Genomic DNA, 24774 nt, shown 5'->3' on the forward strand with positions numbered 1-24774 from the left:
GTGGCATGTACCTATCCCTTTCCATCGCTAAACTAAACGTAACTGAATTATGGTCACTCTCTCCAAAGTGCTCACCTACAACTAAATCAAACACCTGGCTTGGTTCATTTCCAAGCACCAGATCCAGTGTGGCCTCCCCTCTTGTCGGCCCTTCGACATACTGTGTCAGGAAACCCTCCTGTACACATTGGACACAAACTGATCCATCCGACGTACTAGAGTTGTAGCATTTCCGGTCAATGTTGAGGAAGTTAAAGTCCCCCATAATGACCACCCTGTTCCTTTCACTCCTACCAGAATTGTTTTGCCAATTCTCTCCTCCACATCCCTGGAACTTTGCGGTGACTTATTACTGGGAGTTTTTTTTTAAAAATGTGACCTCCCTCCTGTTTCTAATCTCAACCCATACCACCTCAGTAGACGGGTCCTCATCTAAAGTTCTTTCAGCCACCATTACACTGTCCTTGACTAACAAAGCCACAACTACCTCTCTTTTTACCACCTTCTCCGATCTTAAGGAAAGATCTAAACCCTGGAACCTGCAACATCCGTTCCTGACCCTGCTTTATCCATGCCTCATTAGATGTTTCAGCAAGAACAGATGATGGTAAAAAAGGGGGAGCTGTGGCATTGTTAATCAAGGGTTGTATTACAGTAACTGAGAGAACGTTTGAGGAGTCCTCTACTGAGGTAGTTTGGGCTGAGGTTCGAAACAGGAAAGGAGAGATCACCCTGTTGGGAGTTTTCTATAGGCTTCCAAATTGAACCAGGGATGTAGAGGAAAGGATAGCAAAGAGGATTCTCGATAGGAGTGAGAGTAACCGGATAGTTGTTAAAAGGGATCTTTAACTTCCCCAATATTGACTGGAATACTATAGTTTAGATGGGTCAGTTTTTGTTCAATGTGTGCAGGAGGGATTTCTGACATAGTATGTAGACAGGCCAACAAGGGGTGATGCCATACTGGATTTGGTACTGGGGAATTAACCCGGCTGGGTGTCAGATTTGGAGGTGGATAAGCACTTTGGCGATAGTGACCATAATTTGGTTATGTTTACAATAAAAATGGGCAGGGATAGGTGTATTCTGCAGGGAAAGAGGTATAACTGGGAGAAAGGCAATTATGATGCAATTAGGTAAGATTTAGGATGGGGAAGGAAACTGCAGGGAATGGGCACACTTGAAATGTGGAGCTTACTCAAGGAACAGCTACTGCGAGTCCTTGGTAAGTATATGCCTGTCAGGCAGGGAGGTAGTTGTCGAGAGAAGGAGCCATGGTTTACTAAACAAGTTGAAGCTGTTGTCAAGAGGAAGGAGAAGGCTTATGTTAGGATGAAACATGAAGGCTCAGATAGGGGGCTTGAGTGTTATATGTTAACCAGAAAAGATCTAAAGAGAGGGCTAAGCAGAGCCAGGAATGGACACGAGAAGTTGTTGGCGGGATAGGATCAAGGAAAACCCTAAGGCTTTCTGTAGGTATATCAGGAATAAAAGAATAACTAGAGTAAGATTAGGGTCAATCAAATACAGTGAAAAGTTGTGTGTGGAATGTAAGGACAAAGAGGAATCAATGAATGAGTACTTTTTGTCCGTATTCATATTGGAAAAGGGCAGTGTTAGTGAGAATACAGAGATACAAGCTACAAGATTAGATGGGATTCAGATTGGCAAAGAGGAGGTTTTGGCAATTTTGGGAGATCTGAAAATAGATAAGACCCCTGGGCCAGATGAGATTTATCCTTGGATTCTTTGGGAAGCCAGGGAAGAGATTTCAGAGCCTTTGGCTTCTATCTTTATGTCATCATTGTCGACAGGAATCGTGCCAGAAGACTGGAGGATAGCAAATATTGTTCCCTTGTTTAAGAAGGGGAGTCGGGACAACCCTGGTAATTATAGGCCAGTGAGCCTTACTTCAGTTGTGGGTAAGATGTTGGAAAAGATTATAAGAGATAGGATTTATAATCATCAGGAAATGAGTAATTTGATTAGGGATAGTCAATGTGGTTTTGTGAAGGGTAGGTCATGCATCACTAACCTTATTGAGTTCTTTGAGAAGGTGATAAAACAGGTGGATGAAGGTAAAGCGGTTGATGTGGTTATGGACTTCAGTAAGGCAATTGATAAGGTTCCACGCAGTAGGCTATTGCACAAAATGAGTTTTGGGATTGAAGGTGATTTAGCAGTTTGGATCAGAAATTGGCTAGCTGAAAGAAGACAGGGTGGTGGTTGGTGGGAATTGTTCATCCTGGAGTTCAGTTACTAGTGGTGTACTGCAAGGATCTGTTTTGGGTCCACTGCTGTTTGTTGTTTTTAAAAATGATCTGGATGTGGGCATAGAAGATTGGGTTAGTAAATTTGCAGATGACCCTAAGGTAGGCAGAGTTGTGGATAGTGCCGAAGGATGTTGTGAGTTACAGAGGGACATTTATAAGATGCAGAGCTGGGCTGAGAAGCAGAAAATGGAGTTTAATGCGGAAAAGTGTGAGGTAGTTCACTTCAGAAGAAGAAACAAGAATGTAGAGTACTGGGCTAATGGTAAAATTCTTGGCAGTGTAGATGAACAGAGAGATCTGTGTCCAGGTGCATAAATCCCTGAAAGTTGCCACCCAGGTTGTTAAGAGGGCATATGATGTGTTGGCATTTATTGGTAGGGGGATTGAGTTTCTGAGCCACAAGGTCATGCTTCAGCTGTACAAGGCACCAGTAAGGCCGCACCAGGAGTATTGTGTACAGTTCTGGTCACCGCATTACAGGAAGGATGTGGCAGCTTTTGAAAAGGTTCAAAAGAGATTTACTTGGATGTTGTAATGTTCTATGTTCTATTGGTTAATGGACAAAAATCTGTCAAATGGAGTACCATTTGGAAAAATGGGAAATTGTCCATTTTGGCTGGAAGGGTAAAAAAGAAACTTGTAATCTGTGTAGGCGAGGGGGATTTTCTTTTTGTTGCTGTTGCCAATTCTTCACTATTGCAGATAAATTCAACTGATTCACTCCTGGCATATCCTGACTCTTTTTTTGCTAGTTCTTCTAGTTTAACATCATGTTGCTGTTTGAAATAAGGTAACTGGCAAAAAAAAAGACAGATCAAATCACAACTCCCTTTTAAAAAAAATTTGAACATGCTGCATAAAAGGGCAGTGGAGGCAAATTCAATGGCAACTTTAAAAATTTAGGGTCCAGTTTACAGGGCTATGGGAGTGTGATTGAAGAGCCAGCAGATGGGCAATGTGCTGGATGACTGTTTTCTAATGAGAAGCATATTAATGAATAAGAGGTTTAACGCTGTAAAACACCTAACAAATTTTAAATATCATTAGATACTATGAAATATTAATAAACTAACCTTGTGCATGATCTGTAAGCATTTCATAATGCCCTAAAACATCATTGTAACTATTTTTAAAAAATCTAAAACCCACCTGAAGCAAAAAATGTACAACCTGCATTTTTAACTTTAAAAATAAATTAATTTGTTCCATAAATTCTGGGTGCTTTGTAGGACAAAAACATTTTATTTTGGAGTAGTAAGCAATGCACCAAGGACAAACCATTTGCTTCAGCAAAATCTAATCCTGTGACTTTGACCAAGAAACTGGAGGTCGAAGTCTCTCTCCAGGTGGGTAACTATTTACTGGTGTATCCATGTTGACGTATGTCATAACTGGTCTCTGATCCTCCCTCTTTGCTACCCATTCAGTTTGGTAATAGTGTCAGAGGATGCCTCAAAGCAAATGAGGAAGCAGTGCTTTGGAAACATCTAACAGAATCTTCCACCAGCATTAAACAAGTAAAAATGATGTAGAAGACTGCCAAGAGTTTACCATTCAAATGTTAGTGTTCTTTTGGATTCAAGATTTTGAACTGAAAATGGACTTTGGCATAATATTTTGAGAAATGAATGATCCTCAGTAAAGTGGGGGTAATTTGTAGCATGTTTGATTTGCAGAGAGGGGATAGCCTAGTGGTATTATCATTAGACACTTAATCCAGAGACCCAGGTAATATTCTGGGGACCCAGGTTCAAATCCTGCCATGGCAGACGGTGGAATGTGACTTCAATAAAATATATGGAATGAAGAGTCTAATAATGATCATCTGTTTCACTAATTCCCTATAGGGAAGAAAACTGACATACTTTTCTGGTCTGACTTACATGTGACTCCAGACACTGAGCAATGTCATTGACTCATAATCGCAATTAATGATGAGCCAAGAGGTTAATAAAATCATGAGGGGCATGGATAGGATAAATAGACAATAGCAATAAATGCTGGCCGAGCCAGCAAAGCTCTCATCCGGTTAACGAATGCTTTTTAAAAAGTTCAATCTTTAATGTTGGACAAAGATTTTGAATGAGAGTGAATGTTTATTCGTGTGATGTAGCCCTAACCCTCAAGTATCAAAGTCCTTAATTTAGATAAATGCGAGGTGCTGCATTTTGGGAAAGCAAATCTTAGCAGAACTTGTACACTTAATGGTAAGGTCCTAGAGAATGTTACTAAACAAAGACCTTGGAGTGCAGGTTCCTAGCACCTTGAAAGGAGAGTCGAGGTAGATAGGATAGTGAAGGTGTTTGGTATACCTTTCCTTTATTGGTCAGAGTATTGAGTATCGGAGTTGGGAGGTCATGTTGCATGTATACAGGATGTTGATTAGGTGAGTTTTAGAATATTGCGAGCAATTCTGGTCTCCTTCCTATTGGAAAGATATTGTGAAATTTGAAAGGGTTCAGAAAAGATTTGAGGATGTTGCCAGAATTGGAGGATTTGAGCTATAGGGAGAGGTTGAATAGAATAAAGAAGAAACTTTACAGCCCAGGAACAGGCCCTTCAGCCCTCCACACTGTGCCGATCCAAAACCACTGTCTAAACCTATCGCTCAATTCCTAAGGAGCTGTCTCGTTCTGCTACCTCCTACTCCTGCATCTGTCCAGATGCATCTTAAATTAATCCACTGTGCTTGCCTCGACTACAACGCGTTCCAGATACCCACCACCCTCTGTGTAATGTACTTTCCGCATGTATCCCCCTTGAACTTCTCTCCTCTCACCTTGAACACGTGACCTCTTGTTAGTGAATCCCTCACCTTGTGAAAAAGTTTATTTCTACCCACCCTGTCTATATCATTCATGATTTTGTAGACCTCAATCAGGTCCCCCTTCAATCTTCTTTTCTCTAATGAAAACAGTCCTAACCTACTCAACCTTCATAGCTAGCACCTTCCATACCAGACAACATCCTCATAAACCTTCTCTGCACCCTCTCCAAAGCGTTCACATCCTTTTGGTAATGTGGCGACCAGAACCGTACACGTATTCTAAGTGTGGCCAAACCAAAGTCTTGTACAATTTTAACATGACCTGCCAGCTCTTATACTCCATAGTCTGTCCGATGAAGGCAAGCATACCATATGCCTTCTTGACCACACTATCCACCTGTGCAGCCACCTTCAGGGTACAATGGACCTGCACTCCCAGCTCTCTCTGCCCATCAACTTTTCCCAAGGCTCTTCCTTTTACAGTATAATTCACTCTAGAATTAGACTTTTCACAATGCATCACCTCACATTTGCCTGGATTGAACTCCATCTGCCACTTCTCTGCCCAACTCTCCAGTCTATATATATTCTCCTGCATTCTTTGACAGTCCCCTATGCTTTCTGTTACTCCACCAATCTTTGTGTCATCTGCAAACTTGCTGATCAGACCAACAGTGCCCTCTTCCAGATATTTTATGGATATCACAAACAACAGTGGCCCCAACACTGACCCCTGTGAAACACCACTGGTCACCTTTTCTCCACTTCAAGAAACTCCGTTCAACTATTACTATTCTGTCTCCTGTTGCTCAACCAGTTCTTTATCCACCTAGTTAGCACATGTTGCACACCATGTGATTTCTCTTCCAATTTTCTTCTGAATATAAATAGATCCTATCCCTCAGTACCTTCTCCAGCAACTTTCTCACCACCAACGTCAGGCCCACTGGTCTGTAGTTACCGGAATATCCCTACTACCCTTCTTGTACAGGGGGCAACATGAGCAACCCTCCAGTCCTCCGGACACCTCACCTGTGTTTAAGAATGCCACAAAGATATCTGTCAGGGCCACAGCTATTTCCTCTTGCGCCTCCCTCAGCAACCTAGGATAGATCCCATCCGGTCCTAGGGATTTGTCCACCTTAACCTCTAGCCTACCCAAACTCTAGCTTACTCTAACTGGGCCTTGGCCCAGTTTAGTACTCTTCCTTAGGACCACTCTCATCTTTGTCCACGAGTATTCTAAAACTTACAGAATTGTGGTTACTATTCCCAAAAAAAAACTCCCCAGTGCAACTTCTATACCTGGCCTGGCTCATGCCCCAACATCAGGTCCAATATGGCTTCTTCCCTATTTGGACTATTGACATACTGCTCTAGAAAACATTTCCTGGATGCTCCTTACAAATTCTGCCCCATCCAGACCTCTGATGCTAAGTGCATCCCAATCAATTTTGGGAAAATTAAAATCTCCCATCACCACCATCCTGTTGCCTCTACATCTTTCCATAACCTGTTTATCTATTTTGTTCTTCTACCTCATGCTCACTGTTGGGAGGCCTTTAGTACAGCCCCAATAATGTACTGCACCTTTCTTGTTTCTCAGGTCCACCCATAATGCCTCACTGCTCAAGCCCTCCATCGTGTCCTCCTTTAGCACAGCCGTGATATCATCCCTGATTAGCAATGCAACTCCTTCTCTCCTCCCCACCCCCCCCCCCCAACCCCCCCACCCCTGTCCTGTCTGAAGCGTTTATATTCTGGAACATTTAGTTGTCAATCATGCCCTTCCTTCAACCAAGTCTCTGTAATTGCAATAACGTCATACTCACAGGCACTAATCCAAGCCCTAAGTTCACCTGCCTTACCCACTATACTCCTTGCATTAAAGTATGTGCAGTTCAGACCACCAGTTCTTTTGCGCTCATCTGCTCTCTGCCTATTCTTCCCCTTGGTAATGCTAACTTCATGATTCTTTCAGTCTCTACTTTCCACTTCACTCTCTACTAGTTTTCTCTTCTGGTTCCCAGCCCCGTGCCACATTAATTTAAAGCCTCCCCAATAGCAGTAGCAAAAACTCCCTCAAGGACACAAGTTCTGTTCTAGTTCAGATGTAGATCATCGAATTTGTAATCGTCCCACCTTCCTCAGAACCGGTCCTAATGTCCAACAAATCTGAACCCCTCCCTCCTACACCATCCCTCAAGCCACGTGTTCATCCTGCCTATTCTCTCATTTCTACGCTGGTTAGCACGTGGCACTGGTAGTAGTCCCGAGATCACTACCTTTGAGGTCCTCCTCTTTAACTTCTCTCCTCGCTCCCTGAATTCTGCTTTCAGGGCCTCATCTCATTTTTTACTTATATCGTTGGTGCATATATGCACCAAGACAACTGGCTGTTCACCCTCCCCTTTTAGAATGTTCTGCAGCCGATCGGTGACATCCCTGACCCGAGCACCTGGGAGGCAACATACCATCCGGGAGTCCCGTTTTTGGCCACAGAATCGCCTATCTACTCCCCTCACAATAGAATCCCCTGTGACTATGGCCCTAAGAGTCTTTTTCCCGCCCTTCTGAACAGTAGTGCCCACCATGGTGCCATGATCCTGGCAACTGCTGCCATCCCCTGGTGAGCCATCTCCTCCAGCATTATCCAAAACGGTATACCTGTTTTGGAGAGAGATGACCGCAGTGGACACCTGCACTGCCCTCATTCTTTTTTCTGCCTTTTGGTCACCCATTCACTGTCTCCCTCAGCGATCCTAACCTGCGGTGTGACCAGTTCACTAAACGTGCTATCCATGACCACCTCAGCATTGTGGATGCTCCACAGTGAGTCCACACACCGCTCTAGAGCCGTCATGCAGTCAAACAAGAGCTGCAGCTGGACACACTTCCTGCAAGTGTAAGAGTCAGGAATGTCAGACACATCCCTGAGCTCCCACATCAAGCAAGAGGCACATGCCATGGGTTTGAGGCCCCCTGCCATTGTAAGCCTGGGCAAAGGAGAATATTTGTAGAGGAGAAGAATGAGATATGACACATTAGACTAGAAAAGATCGAGGTTAGTAAGGAAGAGGTGTTATCAATTCTAGAAGGAGTGAAAGTAGACAAGTCCCCTGGGCCAGATGGGATTCATCTGAGAATTCTGAGAAGCTAGGAAGGTGGTGTTGGAGCCCTTGGCCTTGATCTTTGCGTCTTCATTGTCTACAGGTTTAGTACCAGAGGATTGGAGGATTGCAAATGCTGTGCCCTTGTTCAAGAAGGGCAATAGAGGTGACCCAGGTAATTATAGACCAGTGAGCCTTACGTCTGTTGTAGGAAAGGTTTTGGAAAGGATTAGGAGAGATAGGATTTATAATTATCTAGCAAGCAACAATTTGATTGGAGATGGTCAACATGGTTTTGTCAAGGGCAGGTCGTGTCTCTCAAACCTCAGTTTTTTGAGAAGGTGACCAAGCAAATAGATGAGGGTTGGGCAGTTGACGTGGTGTACATGGACTTCAGTAAAGCCTTTGATAAGGTTCCACACGGTGGGCTAATGGAAGAAATGCAGAGGCATGGAATTGAGGGTGATTTAGCAGTTTGGATTAGAAACTGGCTTTCTGCAAGAAGGCAATAGGTGGTAGGCGATGGAAAATATTCAGCCTGGAGTCCGGTTACTAGTGCCACAAAGATCTGTTTTGGGACCACTGCTGTTTGTCATTTATTTAAATGACTTAGACGCAGGCATAGGTGGATGGGTTAGTAAGTTTGCAGATGACTCAAGTCTGTGGAGTTGTGGACAGTGTGGAAGAATGGTGCAGGGAACTTGGATAACCTGCAGAATTGGGCTGCGAGGTGGCAAATGGAGTTCAATGCAGCTAAAAGTGAGGTGATGCACTTTGGGAAGAATAACAGGAAGGCAGAGTACTGGGTCAATGGAAAGATTCTTGGTAGTGTGGATGTGCAGAGGGATCTTGGAGTCCATGTACATAGATCCCTGAAAGTTGCCACCCAGGTGGATAGTGCTGTTAAGAAGGCATCCGGTGTGTTGGGTTTCATTGGTAGAGGGATGGAGTTCCGGAACCGCAATATCATGCTGCAACTATACAAAACGCTGGTGCGGCCACACTTGGAATATTGTGTACAGTTCTGGTCACAGGAAGGACGTGGAAGCATTGGAAAAGGTGCAGAGGAGATTTACCAGGATGTTGCCTGATCTGGAGGGAAGCTCTTATGAGGAAAGGCTGAGACACTTGGGTCTGTTCTCATTGGAAAGAAGGCAGCTAAGGGGGGATTTGATAGAGACATACAAAATGATCAGAGGATTAGATAGGATAGACAGTGAAAGTCTTTTTCCAAGGATGATGACGTCAGCTTGTATGAGAGGGCACAACTACAAATTGAGGGGTGATAGATTTAAGACAGATGTCAGAGGCAAGTTCTTTAGTCTGTGGTAAGGGCATGAATGCCCTTCCTGCGAGTGTAGTTAACTCAGCCACAATAAGGGCATTTAAACAATCCTTGGATAAGGACATGGATGAGGTTGGGATAGTGTAGGGGGTTGGGCTTAGATTAATTCACAAATTGATACAACATCAAGGGCCAAAAGGCCTGTTCTGCACTGTATTGTTCTATGTTCTTTGTTCCAAACCATGTCCTGAGTTCATCTGCCTTCCCTGTTAGTCCTTTTTAATTTCCATCCTAGCTGCCCTAACTGTTTGACTTGCTCCTTTTTCCAACTGTACCAGTCTCAGACAGATGTCCGGCAGTATGTTAGTCCCTTTCCAATTCACTTGCAATCCATCCTCATACAGGTCACTTCTATACCAGAAGAAATTCCAAAGATCCAAAAATGTGAATCCTTCTCCCCACACCAGCTCCTCAGCCACGCATTCATCTGCTGTATCCTCTTATTCCTACTCTCACTAGCTCGTGGCACCGGGAGTAATCCAGATATTACTACTCATGCGGACCTCCTTTTTAAATTCTTACATGATACCTAATATTCGCTCCTCAATCTCATCCTTTTCCCTTTCTATGTCATTAGTTCCAATCTGTACAATGACCTCCTGCTAGTCCCTCTTCCCATTGGAGAATATTCTGCACTGTCTCAGAGATTTCCTTGATCCTGGCACCAGGGAGACAGTACACCGTTCACATCTGTCTGTGCCTCTGACTAGAGAGCCCCTTATCACAACCGTTTGCTTGGAACCTGATGCACTCCTCGTTACATTAGAGCCAGTCTTGGTACCAGACTCCTGGCTGTCAGAACTACAATCCTCCGAGTCCATCACCACCTACATTTTCTAACCAACATACTTGTTTGAGATGGGGGCAGCTGAAGGAGATTCCTGCACTACCTGCTTCCCTCTCCTATCTTACCTGGAGGTAACCCATCTACCTGACTGTATCTTCAGTTTATCTCCTTTCCTTTAACTGCCATCCATCACACCCATAGCTCCTGTAAATTCCTCATTGCCTCTATCTACCGCTGTAACCAATCCATGCCATCTGATAGGATTCACAATCAAATGTTTTCCTGTACACTCAATGATCAATAACATGGAAACACTCCTTAATCTCCCACATTCACCAGACTTTACCTGGCAAAGGGGCAGCGCTCTGAAAGTTTGAGATTTCAAGTAAACCTGGACTATAACCTGGTGTCATGTGACTTCTGATTGTTTACACACTGATATACAGACGTGTACCCACAGGCACATACAAACACAGACATGCTTACTCGCGTACCTCTCAGACACATGCACATACTCTATCTTGGTGCTGCTGGTCGACTGCAGTTTACTGGCACCTCTTATGATCAGCTGGTGGTCAAGGTTGATTGGTCTTGACCATAAATGGCTCCAGCTCATTTTATTTTAATGATTCAGGTCCCTCCCAACAGTTTCATTGGGGGTATGTGCAGGTGTAACCAAAACGCCACCCAAATTTAATGTCATTCTCAGGTTTTCAGTTCTATTTGTCTGTGTCCATTTTCTTTTTCTATCACCTTATTAACCTTTTTGTATCTGTATTCCTGATTCCTCTGCTCATCACATCAGTTTGTCTCATTTTTCACCAGGAAATAAGTTTTTGTCATTTCTTCCCACCAAAATGCACCATCACACAATGTCTTTTTTGAAATTAAATTACTAAATGCAGTGTTCGCCTCCACATTAATGTATACCTTGCTGCATTTTGCCACGTTCTCCCTCCAATTCTGATATAATACAAGTTTGAAATTGTATATTGTGTTCCTGAATCCAAATGATTTTTGCAAATCATCAACCACAAGACCTAACACCCACCATCTTTCACCTTCTGTTCTGAAAGACTGGGTAAGTGTTATATGGGACTGAATTGAAATGTTGATGTATGCAATAACCTTAAAGTTATTGCAGTACAGAAAGAAGCCATCTAGCCCATTTGAGTCAGCTCTCTAAGCAATGTGATCTGTTCCCTCAGGTTAATTTCTTTCAACTTATCAATAATTAAAACTAAAATACTTCTAAATTGCATTTTAAAAAATACCAATCTAAGCATGTAGCATCTTTAACTAGTGCTTTGATCAATTACCTAAATATTTAATTGCACTTAGCCAGTCATTTAGATTTAATGCTTTGGTTTATCAGTACAGGTTGTTCTGCTATCACTTGTGAATTGTTTATAATGCGATTGACGAGTTTTGGACCTTGTCTGGATAATGCAAACTTTCTACCGAGCGATAGCTATTTTCTATTAACAATCCTCTATAGTGCAATCCTCTACAGCGTGAGGTTGCAGAGAAATACAACTGTTGTGTTATAGCTGGGCAACTTGTAGTTATGCAACTGATTTACTGACTAACTTCTGAACAGTCCTTATGGAAATCCATTTTGGATCTTTTGAAACACCTGAATCCGTCATTAGTATTTGCATTGAAGCCTTTAGTACAGCTTTAAAGATAACATTGAAATACTACTTTAATACTGGATGCATCTTAGATTCCAATGTGTTGCTCATTGTACATCTGCTTCCTCTTTGACTGTTAACGTTTATTATTACTGTTACTTAGACTCCTGTCGAAGGGACATCATCTGCAATAGATGAAGAAAATCATAAACCCTCTGAAGATGTCTCGCTGCTGCATACGGATTCCAATGAGACATTGCTGGTGTAAATCATTGTTTCATTTCAAGTTCAGATATAGTTTTTGACTACAAGGATTATTCCTACATTTCCTAAGATGTTCTTTCTGTAACTTGCACTGAATCCCTGACTCATGCTAGCTGAAATTTTCCACAAGTAAACCACCATATTAGCAGTTTATCCTTCACAAGTAGCACAGAAATGCTTTTGTGTGAAGGAACTTTAACTTATTGCAGTCACTGTTTGCCGATGTTTTATTTAGTTATAGTTGCATTGGGATAATTGCCAAATATTGGCTGCATTGCTTGGTCACAATACATATCTCTGGCATTCACTGTTTATGGGTATGGATGTACTGTGTGCATGGATCGTCAATGACACAGGAAGCAGCATTCAGCCTTTAATGTCTTCATTGGTTTAAACATGAAAATAATCTCTGATGCTTAAAGCTGCAGTTCTCAGAATGGGCGTTTTACTGGAAATATTTCTGATACTCTTCCTCTAACGCTGCCATTGAGCAATCAGTCATTCACCCCATGATAGATTTTAGGAGCTTGATGTACAATCTTTCATTATTACAGCCCCTGAGTACAAAAACAATACCTGTTGTTCCATTTAATGGAAGTTAGGGAAAGTAGCCACTCAATAAAATTGAGTGTTTATAGATATCTGAATCAGGTATCTTTTATTAATATTTTGTTAATGCACTGATCGACATAATTGCACTCTTCTGTTAAACTTTATGAAAAGTATTTGATATAAACCATCACCCTTCTAGAAATACAGAATAAAGAATGAGCTTTAGACATTCAGGTTGAAACCTTTTGAGTACAGAGTAAAAATCTTAATATGGATTGCTACAATAATATTGATTGTATCTGTTAAGTATTCGAAGATCATTCAGTGTTTGTCTTATTTGTGTCACACTATTACACCTGTTGAAGTGGGTGTTGACAGTATTATGAATGTGGTGCTGGAAAAGCACAGCAGGTCGGGGCAGCATCCGAGGAGCAGGAAAATCGACGTTTTGGGTCGGAGCCCTTCATCAGGAATGAAGCTGGGTGCCTCGGGGGTGGAGAGATAAATGGGACGGGGGTGGGTGGGGCTGGGGAGAAGGTAGCTGAGAACGCAATAGGTGGATGGAGGTGGGGGTAAAGGTGATAGATTAGATTCCCTACACTGTGGAAACAGGCCCTTCGGTCCAACAAATCCACGCCAACCGTCTGGAGAGTAACCCACTCAGACCCATTTCCCTCTGACTAATGCACCTAACACTGTGGGCAATTTAGAATGGCCAATCCACCTGACCTGCACAACTTCGGACTGGATAGGTCGGAGAGGAGGGTGAAGTGGATAGGTGGGAAGGAAGATTGACAGGTGGGACAGGTCATGAGGAAGGTGCTGAGCTGGAAAGTTGGAACTGGGGTAAGGTTGGGGGAGGGGAAATGAGGAAACTGATGGAGTCCCCATTGTTGCCATGGAGTTGAAGGGTCCCGAGGCGGAAGATGAGGCGTTCTTCCTCCAGGCATCAGGTGGTGAGGGTCTGGCGATGGAGGCGGCCCAGGACCTGCATGTCCTTGGCAGAGTGGGAGGGGATGTTGAAACGTTCGGCCATGGGGCGGTGGGGTTACTCCACCTCCATCCACCTATTGCACTCTCAGCTACCTTCACCCCCTCCCATTTATCTCTCTACCCCGAGGCTCGCAGCCTCATTCCTGATGAAGGGCTTTTGCCCGAAAAGTCGATTTTCCTGCTCCTCTGCTGCCTGATCTGTGCTTTTCCAGCAACACACTAATCTTAACTCTTAAACTCCAGCATTTGCAGTTACCACTTCTGCCTAGTATTATGAATGATCTGTGTAAAACTATATTATGTTTCCCATTTTACTTTACCAGGACTTAGCAAACACCTGGAGAATGGATGCTGAATGAGGAGGAGCTGGCATTGTAAGGGTTTGGTTATAACATGCATTTGAGTTGGTATGGCTGTGAGGAGGTAGACGTACAGTCAGTGTTCAATGGTTCACAAAATGAAGTTGTGGTGAAAATGAGGTTTAGCCGAAACAGGGTCAGTGGGTATGGATTATCTGAGCTGTTCACCTGAGAAATGTCACAACCACTTCATCGGTTACACTTTCTCTATTTACTTCTGAAGTCAGTGATGCTTCATTCCAGTGTTAAATATTCTGAGTAAAATGTAGCAATTTAGGCATTTGAAGTGACATTGCTATCACATTAGTTTAAACTAGATGCATACATAAATAATAGTGATCATTTACTTTCCTTATATGAGCTTACTCCTAACATAATTACTAACATGTCAGTCTTCCAACCAGAATGTTCCTTATTATCATTCCCATTTTTATTGAAAATTCTTTGCGCTTTGTGTATTTTATGCCGTTTTGAGGACAGTGACAGTAACAAAATCATCCCTTGTTATTCAGTCTCTTTGAAATACAATTCAACATTACATTAATAAAGTTTACTTTCTGTACCCATCATTTAAACATCCCTTTTCTATCTGAGGCTTGAGCTGGGTTTGGATTTGTCCCTCTTCCTGAGTTCCCAACAGCCTGAAGGGGAGGTCAGGTGACAAATGGTCTTTAAATTGGCAGTTAATTGGTGGACATGACCTGACCACTCAGGCATAAACTGGGGCAAAGGATGGACCTACCTAGGCTCTGAAAAGCAGAGCTTTGCACTGGGGAATAATCATCCCAATGTATAACAGCATGTTTTCTCATACTACAATATGTGCAAAGTGAAAGTTTCCACACACATTTGGTCAGAAAGTTGTTACCAGATTTGTATATTCCCTAGTTTATGCTGATGTCGTAAAGTTATCATTAGCTAATTTTTATAATTATACTTATACAAATTAATTTTAAAAATCCAGGGATGTGGGTGTCATTGGCTAGTCCAGAATTTATTGCCCAGAGGGCAGCTTGAGTTAGTCACATTGCTCTGGGTCTGGGGTGGTCCAGACCAGGTAAGGATGGCAGTTTCCTTACCTAAAGGGCATTAGTGATGGGTTTTTCCAACAATTATTAATAGTTTCAGAGTCATCTTTAGATTTCTAATTCAGGATTTTAAAAAAAAATTAAATTCCACCATCTATGATAGTGGGATTACCACCCAGGTCCTCAGGACATGACCTGGCTGGCTGGATTAATTATCTAGTGATGATGGCACCTACCAGTCAGCTTGTCCGTGTCAGTGTCTCCACATCCCAAAGGTGGTAGTTATTCAACAAAGCAGTTAGCCACCTACAGGGCAGTTAGGGAATGGCAATAACTTGACTTCAACAGCGACACTCCTATCCCAATAACAAATCAAAACATTCATTTCTTCCATATGTTGCTGTCAATTTGACTCTTATCAGACTTTTGAATGAACGTCTCGTGTTAATTCTAATGTCTCTCTCTCTCTACATTTTCTGTGCAGCTGTAACACTGTATTCTGCTCTCTCTTCTGCTTTCCTGATGCACTTTGTGTGGTATGATCTGTCTGTATGCCACACACTTCACAACCAAATCTTGGAGGAACTGTTGGGCGAAGTTCACAGCACAGAATCAGATAAGTTAATTGTTGTTTTAAGTCTGTCCAAGAGAAAGGCTGCAGTAGTGAGTATAGTGGATTCTTTCTTGATTATATGTTTTTTGGAGAAGTCTCTTGATTAAACTTAAAATATAAGCCATAGTTATTAATTTAACCTGGGGCAGTGTTTGTAGAGGAATAAGACGGTGTTATTTTCTGGGTCTGTAGATTGTGAAGGAGCAAAAATGGCCTTTGCAGTGATATGTACTTTTTGTCAGATGTGGGAGTTTAAAGAGAGTTTAAGGGTTACTGCGGATTATATCTGCCATAAATGCTGTTGGATGTGAATCTTATCAAATCGAGGGATCGGTTGGAGAGACAGATAGAAGCGATGAGGAATTAGCAACAGCAACAGTATGTGATGGAAGGGGGGAAAGTCTCAGATACAATCACATAGATGGGTTAACTCCCGGAACAGTAAGAGAGGTAGACAGCTAGTGCAGGAGTCTTTTGTGGATATACCCATTTCAAACAGGTATGCTATTTTGGAAAATGTAGGGGTTGATGGATTCTCAGGGGAGTGTAGCACGAACAGCCAAGTTTCTGGTATTGAGACTGGCTCTACTGCAACGAGGGGTACGTCGGCTTCCAAGAGATCACTTGTGTTCGGGGATTCTGTAGTCAGAGGTACAGACAGATGTTTCTGTGGCCAGCAGAGAAAAAGCAGAATGGTGTGTTGTTTCCCTGGTACCAGGATCAAGGATGTCTCAGAGAGGGTGCAGAATGTTCTCACGGGGGAGAGGGGCCAGCAGGAGGTCATTGTACACATTGGAACCAACAACATTGGAAGGGAAAAGGTTGAGATTCTGAAGGGAGATTACAGAGAGTTAGGCAGAAATTTAAAAAGGGAGGTCCTCAAGGGTAGTAATATCTGGATTACTCCCAGTGCTACGAGCTAGTGAGGGCAGGAATAGGAGGATAGAGCAGATGAATGCATGGCTGAGGAGCTGGTGTATGGGAGACTGATTCACATTTTTGGATCATTGGAATCTCTTTTGGGTTAGAAGTGACCTGTACAAGAAGGACAGATTGCACCTAAATTGGAAGGGGACTAATATACTGGCAGAGAAATTTGCTAGAGCTGTAGTAAGGTGGGGGGTGGGACCCAGGGAGATAGTGAGGAAAGAAATCGATCTGAGATGGGTACAGCTGAGAACAGAAGTGAGTCAAACAGTCAGGGACAAGGTAGGACCAATAAATTAAACTGCATTTATTTCAGGCAAGGGGCCTAACAGGGAAGGCAAATGAACTCAGGGCAAAGTTAGCAACATGGGACTGGGATATCATAGCAATTACGGAAACATGGCTCAGGGATGGGCAGGACTGGCAGCTTAATGTTCCAGGATACAAATGCTACAGGAAGATTAGAAAGGGAGGCAAGAGAGGAGGGGGAGTGGCATTTTTGATGAGGGATAGCATTACATCTGTGCTGAGGAAGGATATTCCCGGAAATACATCCAGGGAAGTTATTTGCGTGGAACTGAGAAATAAGAAAGGGATGATCACCTTATTGGGATTGTATTATAGACCCCCCCCCCCAAATAGTCAGAGGGAAATTGGGAAACAAATTTGTAAGGAGATCTCGGCTATCTGTAAGAATAATAGGGTAGTTATCATAGGGGATTTTAACTTTCCAAACATTGACTGGGACTGCCATAGTGTTAAAGGTTTAGATGGAGAGGAATTTCTTAAGTGTGTACAAGACAATTTTCTGATTCAGTATGTGGGTGTACCTACTAGAGAAGGTGCAAAATCTGACCTCTTGGGAAATAAGGCAGGGCAGGTGACTGAGGTGTCAGTGGGAGAGCACTTTGGGGCCAGCGACCATAATTTTATTCGTTTTAAAATCGTGATGGAAAAAGATAGACCAGATCTAAAAGTTGAAGTTCTAAATTGGAGAAAGGCCAATTTTGACGGGATTAGGCAAGAACTTTCAAAAACTGATTGGAGGCAGATGATTGCAGGTAAAGGGACGGCTGGAAAATAGGAAGCCTTCAGAAATGAGATAATGAGAATCCAGAGAAAGTATATTCCTGTCAGGGTGAAAAGGAAGGCTGGTAGGTATAGGGAATGCTGGATGACTAAAGAAATTGAGGGTTTGGTTAAGAAAAAGAAGGAAGCATATGTCAGGTATAGACAGGATAGATCGAGTGAATCCTTAGAGTATAAAGGAAGTAGGAGTATACTTACGAGGGAAATCAGGAGGGCAAAAAGGGACATGAGATAGCTTTGGCAAATAGAATTAAGGAGAATCCAAAGAGTTTTTACAAATATATTAAGGACAAAAGGGTAACTAGGGAGAGAATAGGGCCCTTCAAAGATCAGAAAGGCAGCCTTTCTGTGGAGTCACAGAAAATGGGGGAGATACTAAATTAATATTTTACATCAGTATTTACTGTGGAAAAGGATATAGAAGATATAGACTGTAGGGAAATAGATGGTGACATCTTGCAAGATGTCCAGATTACAGAGGAGGAAGTGCTGGATGTCTTGAAACGATTAAAGGTGGATAAATCATCAGGACCTGATCAGGTGTATCCGAGAACTCTGTGGGAAACTAGAGAAGTGATTGCTGGGCCTCTTGCTGAGATATTTGTATCATCGATCGTCACAGGTGAGGTGCCGGAAGACTGGAAGTTGGCAAATGTGGTGTCACTGTTTAAGAAGGGCGGTAAAGACTAGCCAGGGAACTATAGACCAGTGAGCCTGACCTCAGTGGTGGGCAAGTTGTTGGAGGGAATCCTGAGGGACAGGATGTACATGTATTTGGAAAGGCAAGGACTGAATCGGGGTAGTCAACATGGCTTTGTGCGTGGGAAATCATGTCTCACAAACTTGGTTGAGTTTTTTTGAAGAAGTAACAAAGAGGATTGATGAGGGCAGAGCAGTCGATGTGATCTATGTGGACTTCAGTAAGGTGTTCGACAAGGTTCCCCATGGGAGACTCATTAGCAAGGTTAGAACTCATGGAATACAGGGAGAACTAAACATTTGGATACAGAACTGGCTCAAAGGTAGAAGACAGAGTGTGGTGGTGGAGGGTTGTTTTTCAGACTGGAGGCCTGTGACCAGTGGAGTGCCACAAGGATCGGTGCTGGGCCCTCTACTTTTTGTCATTTACATAAATGATTTAGATGCGAGCATAAGAGGTACAGTTAGTAAGTTTGCAGATGACACCAAAATTAGAGGTGTAGTGGACAGCAAAGAGGGTTATCTCAGATTACAACAGCATCTTGACTAGATGGGCTGAGAAGTGGCAGATGGAGTTTAATTCAGATAAATGCGAGATGCTGCATTTTGGGAAAGCAAATCTTAGCAAGGCTTATACACTTAATGGTAAGGTCCTAGGGAGTGTTGCTGAACAAAGAGACCTTGGAGTGCAGGTTCATAGCTCCTTGAAAGTGGAGTCGCAGGTAGATAGGATAGTGAAGAAGGTGTTTGGTATGCTTTCCTTTATTGGTCAGAGTATTGAGTACAGGAGTTGGGAGGTCATGTTGTGACTGTACAGCACATTGGTTAGGCCACTGTTGGAATATTGCGTGCAATTCTGGCCTCCTTCCTATCGGAAAGATGTTGTGAAACTTGAAAGGGTTCAGAAAAGATTTACAAGGATGTTGCCAGGGTTGGAGGATCTGAGCTACAGGAAGAGGCTGAACAGGCTGGGGCTGTTTTCCCTGGAGCGTCTGAGGCTGAGGGGTAACTGTATAGAGGTTTACAAAATTATGAGGGGCATGGATAGGATAAATAGACAAAATCTTTTCCACGGGGTCGGGGAGTCCAGAACTAGAGGGCATAGGTTTAGGGTGAGAGGGGAAAGATATAAAAGAGACCTAAGGAGCAACTTTTTCAGGCAGAGGGTGGTACGTGTATGGAATGAGCTGCCAGAGGAAGTGGTGGAGGCTGGTACAATTACAACATTTAAGAGGCATTTGGATGGGTATATGAATAGGAAGGATTTGGAGGGATATGGGCTGGGCACTGGCAAGTGGGACTAGATTGGGTTGGGATATCTGGTCGGCATGGATGGGTTGGACCGAAGGGTCTGTTTCCATGCTGTACATCTCTGACTCTATGACTCTAGTCTACATGTGACAATAGTAAATCAATCCATCAATATAGTTTATTGATGATCCACTAGTAAAATTCACTGGTCCCTGTCCTTTTTAATTTAATGTGCTCTTTTCCAATGAATACCTCTTTCCCCTAAGTCTGGTCCCAATGTTCTGGGAAGTTGAAGCCTTCACTGCTGTATCAAACAAGATGTTTGATCCTCCCATCTTCCTGTTTGTCCTCTTGTTAGTTCAAGCACTGGATTTGATCACAGAATACTATTTTTGAGGTTCCACTTAACTTTATTTTAACTGGCAAACATCTGACCTTATTACTTATTCCCTTTCTGTCACTGTACTGGTGTGTGCCACAACGTGCGACTCTCAGTATCTATGTAGTATCCTTTGCTCTGTCACCATGGCCACAGCAGACCTTGTGGGAAACTCAATAATAGGGAACCCAAATCTTTAAGATGAGAGTGGGAGAGTTTAAAGAGATGAGAGGAAAGGTTTTACAGAGGGTGGTAGGTCTCTGAAAGGTGTTGCCAGGGGAGGTGGTAGAAGCAGGTACAATAGCAACATGTAAGAGGCATTCAGACAGACCTACAAACAGGCAGGAATAGAGAGCACATCATTGTGCAGGCAGCTGGGATTAGTATAGTATGGCATCGTGGTCACGCACAGACATGGTGAGCTTGAAGGGTCTATTCCTGTGCTGTATTGTTCTACATCTACTTACAGAAATTGCAGTCTGTCTGCACACCAATCAATGGAACTTTTCTGTAATGACTACTTCTCTGCTTTGCATGAAGTACCTAATTCATAAGGGGGATTACAGACATAATTTCTTACAGCTATCAGACTCCAGCTCCTTGTCGACTTTCCTTTGACCTGTCTCTGGGAGTACGTGTAGTGATGTTATAAAAATGAACAGTTAAACTGACTTTCAATAGAGAAGAGTACTTCTGTATATTTCAAGACTGAGATGGATTCTTAATCAGTCGGGGAATCGAGGGTTGTGGAGCAAGGGCAGGAATGTCAGATCAGCCATGATGCTATTGAATGGTGAGGCTCAAGGGGCTGAATGGCCTCCTTCTCTTCCTATTTCCATGATCTAATAGACTACTGAAACTGCTCAGAGCTACTGTACACTTGTACTTTCAACACATTTCCCTCCCAACTATTTCACAAACTGTTGTGTTGACACGTTTCAAATAATTTGTTTTACTATTTGTAGAACACTCCAAGGTACAGCTGTTGACCTTTAACCAGGTTACAGCAACTTTTTTATTATGGTTATTGCATACTTCATCCTGGATTGGTCAATAGCAGCTTCTTGTCAGCCAAGTTGAACAGCCTCATTGAATCTCAGTAATGACATTTTTTGATTTTACTGATGAGAGGTGAATATTGTTTGTTGGACCAGCATTTGTTCCAACCCTAATTGCCCTTGGTGGGGGTGAGCTGCTGCCTTGAATTACTGTAGTCATTTTGCTGTAGGTAGACCCACAATACCATTAGCAATGGAAATTCAGAATTTGGATCCAGTGACAGTGAAAGAATAGCAATATATTTCCAAGTCAGGATGGTGAGGGGCTCCATGTAAGATTTTGTAAATCCCATTTTAGAAATAGAATCAGTCTGAGCTAATATTGGGACACAGACAAACTTTAACTTCATACCTTCAATGTATTATCAGAGTTGAGATGGCACCTATTATTAAAAGCTCTCTTGAGAATGTAACTTTTTTTTAAAAAAAAGGTTTGGGGTTTACATCTGAAGGAACTGAAACTGACATGATCATTCGAAAAATGAAAGTCATAAGCTAAATTTGTTTAATATTACATTCCATGACACTGCGATCCTACTGCTATAAAGTCTGTGTCTTTAAGCAGAGAACTGCTATAAAGTCTGTGCTCTGAAAGCTAGTGCTTCCAAATAAACCTGTTGGACCATAACCTAGTGTTGTGTGATTTTTAACTTTATCTTCCTGATGGACTCTGCCTGTACCTGAATATTGGCAGTCAGTTACAAGTAATGTTAATCTGAGATAAAACTCACTGATTTACTATGCTTTGACAGTTGTAAAACTTCTATTTTGTGGATCTAATGTTTATAACTGCTAATGTAATGAATATGAACTGTTCCTGATTAAAGGCACTTCTATTCAGTAATGTCTTGGCTTGGTTTATTTTTGTTGAAAGATTTCTGATCAATGTTTTTTCTCTTTGTCAAAACAGTATGTTAAAATACTTAAGTGCACAACAAGCTCCCAAAACAGACTAGAATAAATCATTGAGTCCCTAATGACAGACAAAAGTAATTTATATCCTTTATTCCATTTTGGGGGAGGGAGTGCAGTTGCTTGCCCTGTTTGTACAATATTTCCAAAAAAATAACAGTGCCATTCCAGAAACAAAAACAGAAATTGCTGCAACAGCTCGGCAGGTCAGACAGCATCTGTGCAGAGAAATCAGAGTTAACCTTCCAGGTCCTGTGACCCTTCATCACAACGCATAACAGCTAGGAAAAGTTTAGTTTTTTGTCTTGAAACCCACACTACAATCAAACTGTGGTACTGTTTATATTTTCCCCAGCCCCCATGTTGTGTGTGTGCAGGTGTGAGACACAATGAAAGGCAACAAGTGTGTAAATCTTTATTCAATTTCCACCACCAGGAAGAAAGGAAACACCCAATTTGCCAGTGACCAGCAGTGCCCTTCTCAAAGGGCAATGCTGCGTGATCAAACAGTGGAGTGGAGGGTAGGGGTGAAATCAAAATAGAGTTGGAGGAGCAATTAATACACTCCACTCCCTGAAGGTTAGTTTTTATGCAGAGGCTAGGGTAGGGGAGGGGATAAGGAGTAAACGATAGGTGGAGATAGAGCCCCAAGAGAGAGAAGAACATTGGACAGTCAAAAGAATGGATAATCAGCCTTGGAAATGAATAACTTCTAATGGGGACACTTAATGGCTAACAATGGTTTGTTTGTAATAGCAAGTTATGTAACAACAAGACCTGGTGTGTGGATGGTTTGGGTAAGGACATAGGAGAAAGTATCTCAAGTTCTAAAATTGTTGAACTTGATATTGAGTCCAGAAGGCTGTAGAATTATCAAGTGGAAAATGAGATGCAGTTCTTCCAGCTTTGCTGGAGCACTGCAGCAAGCCTGAGAGAGATGACCAGGGAACAAAATCCTGTGTTGAAGTGGCAGGCAGAAGTGAAAGCTTGGTCTTTTTTGTGGACAGAACGTCTGTGGGATGGAGCCATCCGTGTCCTCTCCTACCATTCCATGAGAATCCACAGAGGATCACTAACCGCCATTTCCACCCCCTCCACTTGGATGTCAGCATCAGGCACCTGCTTCCTTCCCCTCCTCTGTCAGCCTTCCACAGGAACCATTCCATCTGGGACACTCTGGTCCACCCCTCCACTCAACTCTCCCATACACATACATACCCCACAACCTCTTCAAGGTGCCCACCTGCACCTAGATGAAGCAGTGCTTATTCTGCACTTCACTCAATCTGGTGTACTGTATTTACTGCTCATAATGAAGTCTCTTCTACATTGGGGGAGACAAAATGTAGACTGGCTGACTGTAGACCTATGTTTTGTCTGCAAAAAAGACCCTGAGCTTCCAGTTGCCTGCTACTTCAACATGCCACCGTATTCCCTGGCCAATATCTCTGTCTCAGGCTCACTGCAGTGCTCCAACAAAGCCCAGCAGAAGCCTGAAGAACAGCATCTCATTTTCTGCCTGAGCACTCTTCTACCTCTACATCAATGCTCACCGTCTCAGTGAGTGTTTTTAATAGTGAGTCAGCTTGATGGGTTGCTACCAAGGAACTTCTGCTTATTACATCCTTTGAGTTTCTAGACTCCCAAAAAAAGTTTGTTAACCAGACCAGAAGGTCTTCTGTTTGTCGAACTCCAGCCTCCAGTCTGCTTGACTGGCCATGGAATAGGTGAGTACAGAATTGGGGAAAATGTTTCCTTTTGCAGCTCTTCATTGTCCCTGACCTCAGCAGGTTTGTCAGAGACCACAGAGAACGCCGTTCACTTTGATTCCTGGCAAGTTATTTCTGAGGACCAGGTTGGTCCTGTCTTCAGGCATAATCCCACAGTAGCTAGTGCTGACACACAATCACACTCCAGATGCACCAGTAAATGGGATGAGTCTGTACCTCCCTTCAACCCCTTTTCACTTATTGATTTTTCTGTGTCATCCTCAAATTTAGCCACCATGCCTTTATGCCGATGATGATGTCATTGACGTAAACTGTAAAATGTTGAGGTCCCAGGACAGACCCCTGCAGGCGGCACGGTGGCACAGTGGTTAGCACTGCTGCCTCACAGCGCCAGAGACCTGGGTTCAATTCCCGCCTCTGGCGACTCTGTGTGGAGTTTGCACATTCTCCCCGTGTCTGCGTGGGTTTCCTCCGGGTGCTCTGGTTTCCTCCCACAATCCAAAAAAAATGTGCAGGTTAGGTGAATTGGCCATGCTAAATTGCCCGTAGTGTTAGGTGAAGTGGTAAATGTAGGGGAATGGGTCTGGGTGGGTTATGCTTCGGCGGGTCGGTGTGGATTTGTTGGGCCGAAGGGCCTGTTTCCACACTGTAAGTAATCTAATCTAATCTAATCTAAAACCTAGGACTTCACTCATATTCTGCCAATCAGAAAAGAACCCATTTTTGTGTACACTCCCATTTTCTGCTGGCCAATCTCCTATCTGTACCAATGTTGCCCCGACACAGTTTTATGTTCCACAATAACTTGTTAAGTGGCACCTCATGAAATTTCTTCTGAAAAAAATCAACTACAATATATCTCCTGGTTCACCTTTATCCACTTGTTTCTCTTTCAAAGAACTCCAGTAAATTAGTTAAACATGATTTCCTTTCACACAACCATAAAGTCAGCTGGTGACTTTGTTTTTTGACATGTCCACCTTTAACCTCTGTAATGATCCTTT

At 42.8% G+C, this 24774-nt stretch overlaps 1 protein-coding gene across 2 annotated transcripts in view; it reads left to right on the top strand.

Moving 5' to 3' along the window:
* Window positions 1–21968, top strand: part of LOC122550875 (scavenger receptor class B member 1-like) — a 64176-nt gene extending 42208 nt beyond the window's left edge. The window contains exons 5-6 of one of the 2 annotated variants that reach the window (XM_087999798.1): window positions 3503–3619; window positions 12080–21968. In XM_087999798.1, the coding sequence (XP_087855924.1) occupies window positions 3503–3619; window positions 12080–12184 (222 nt within the window). In that variant the 3' untranslated portion in view covers window positions 12185–21968. The remainder of the gene's footprint in view (window positions 1–3502; window positions 3620–12079) is intronic. The other variant, XM_087999799.1, reaches the window with a different exon arrangement.
* Window positions 21969–24774: the final 2806 nt, after the last annotated feature.

The sequence above is a fragment of the Chiloscyllium plagiosum genome, unplaced genomic scaffold (genome assembly GCF_037043375.1).
Source record: "Chiloscyllium plagiosum isolate Xiang-an unplaced genomic scaffold, Cpla_swu_hap1 HiC_scaffold_24, whole genome shotgun sequence".
Lineage (NCBI taxonomy): Eukaryota > Metazoa > Chordata > Chondrichthyes > Orectolobiformes > Hemiscylliidae > Chiloscyllium > Chiloscyllium plagiosum.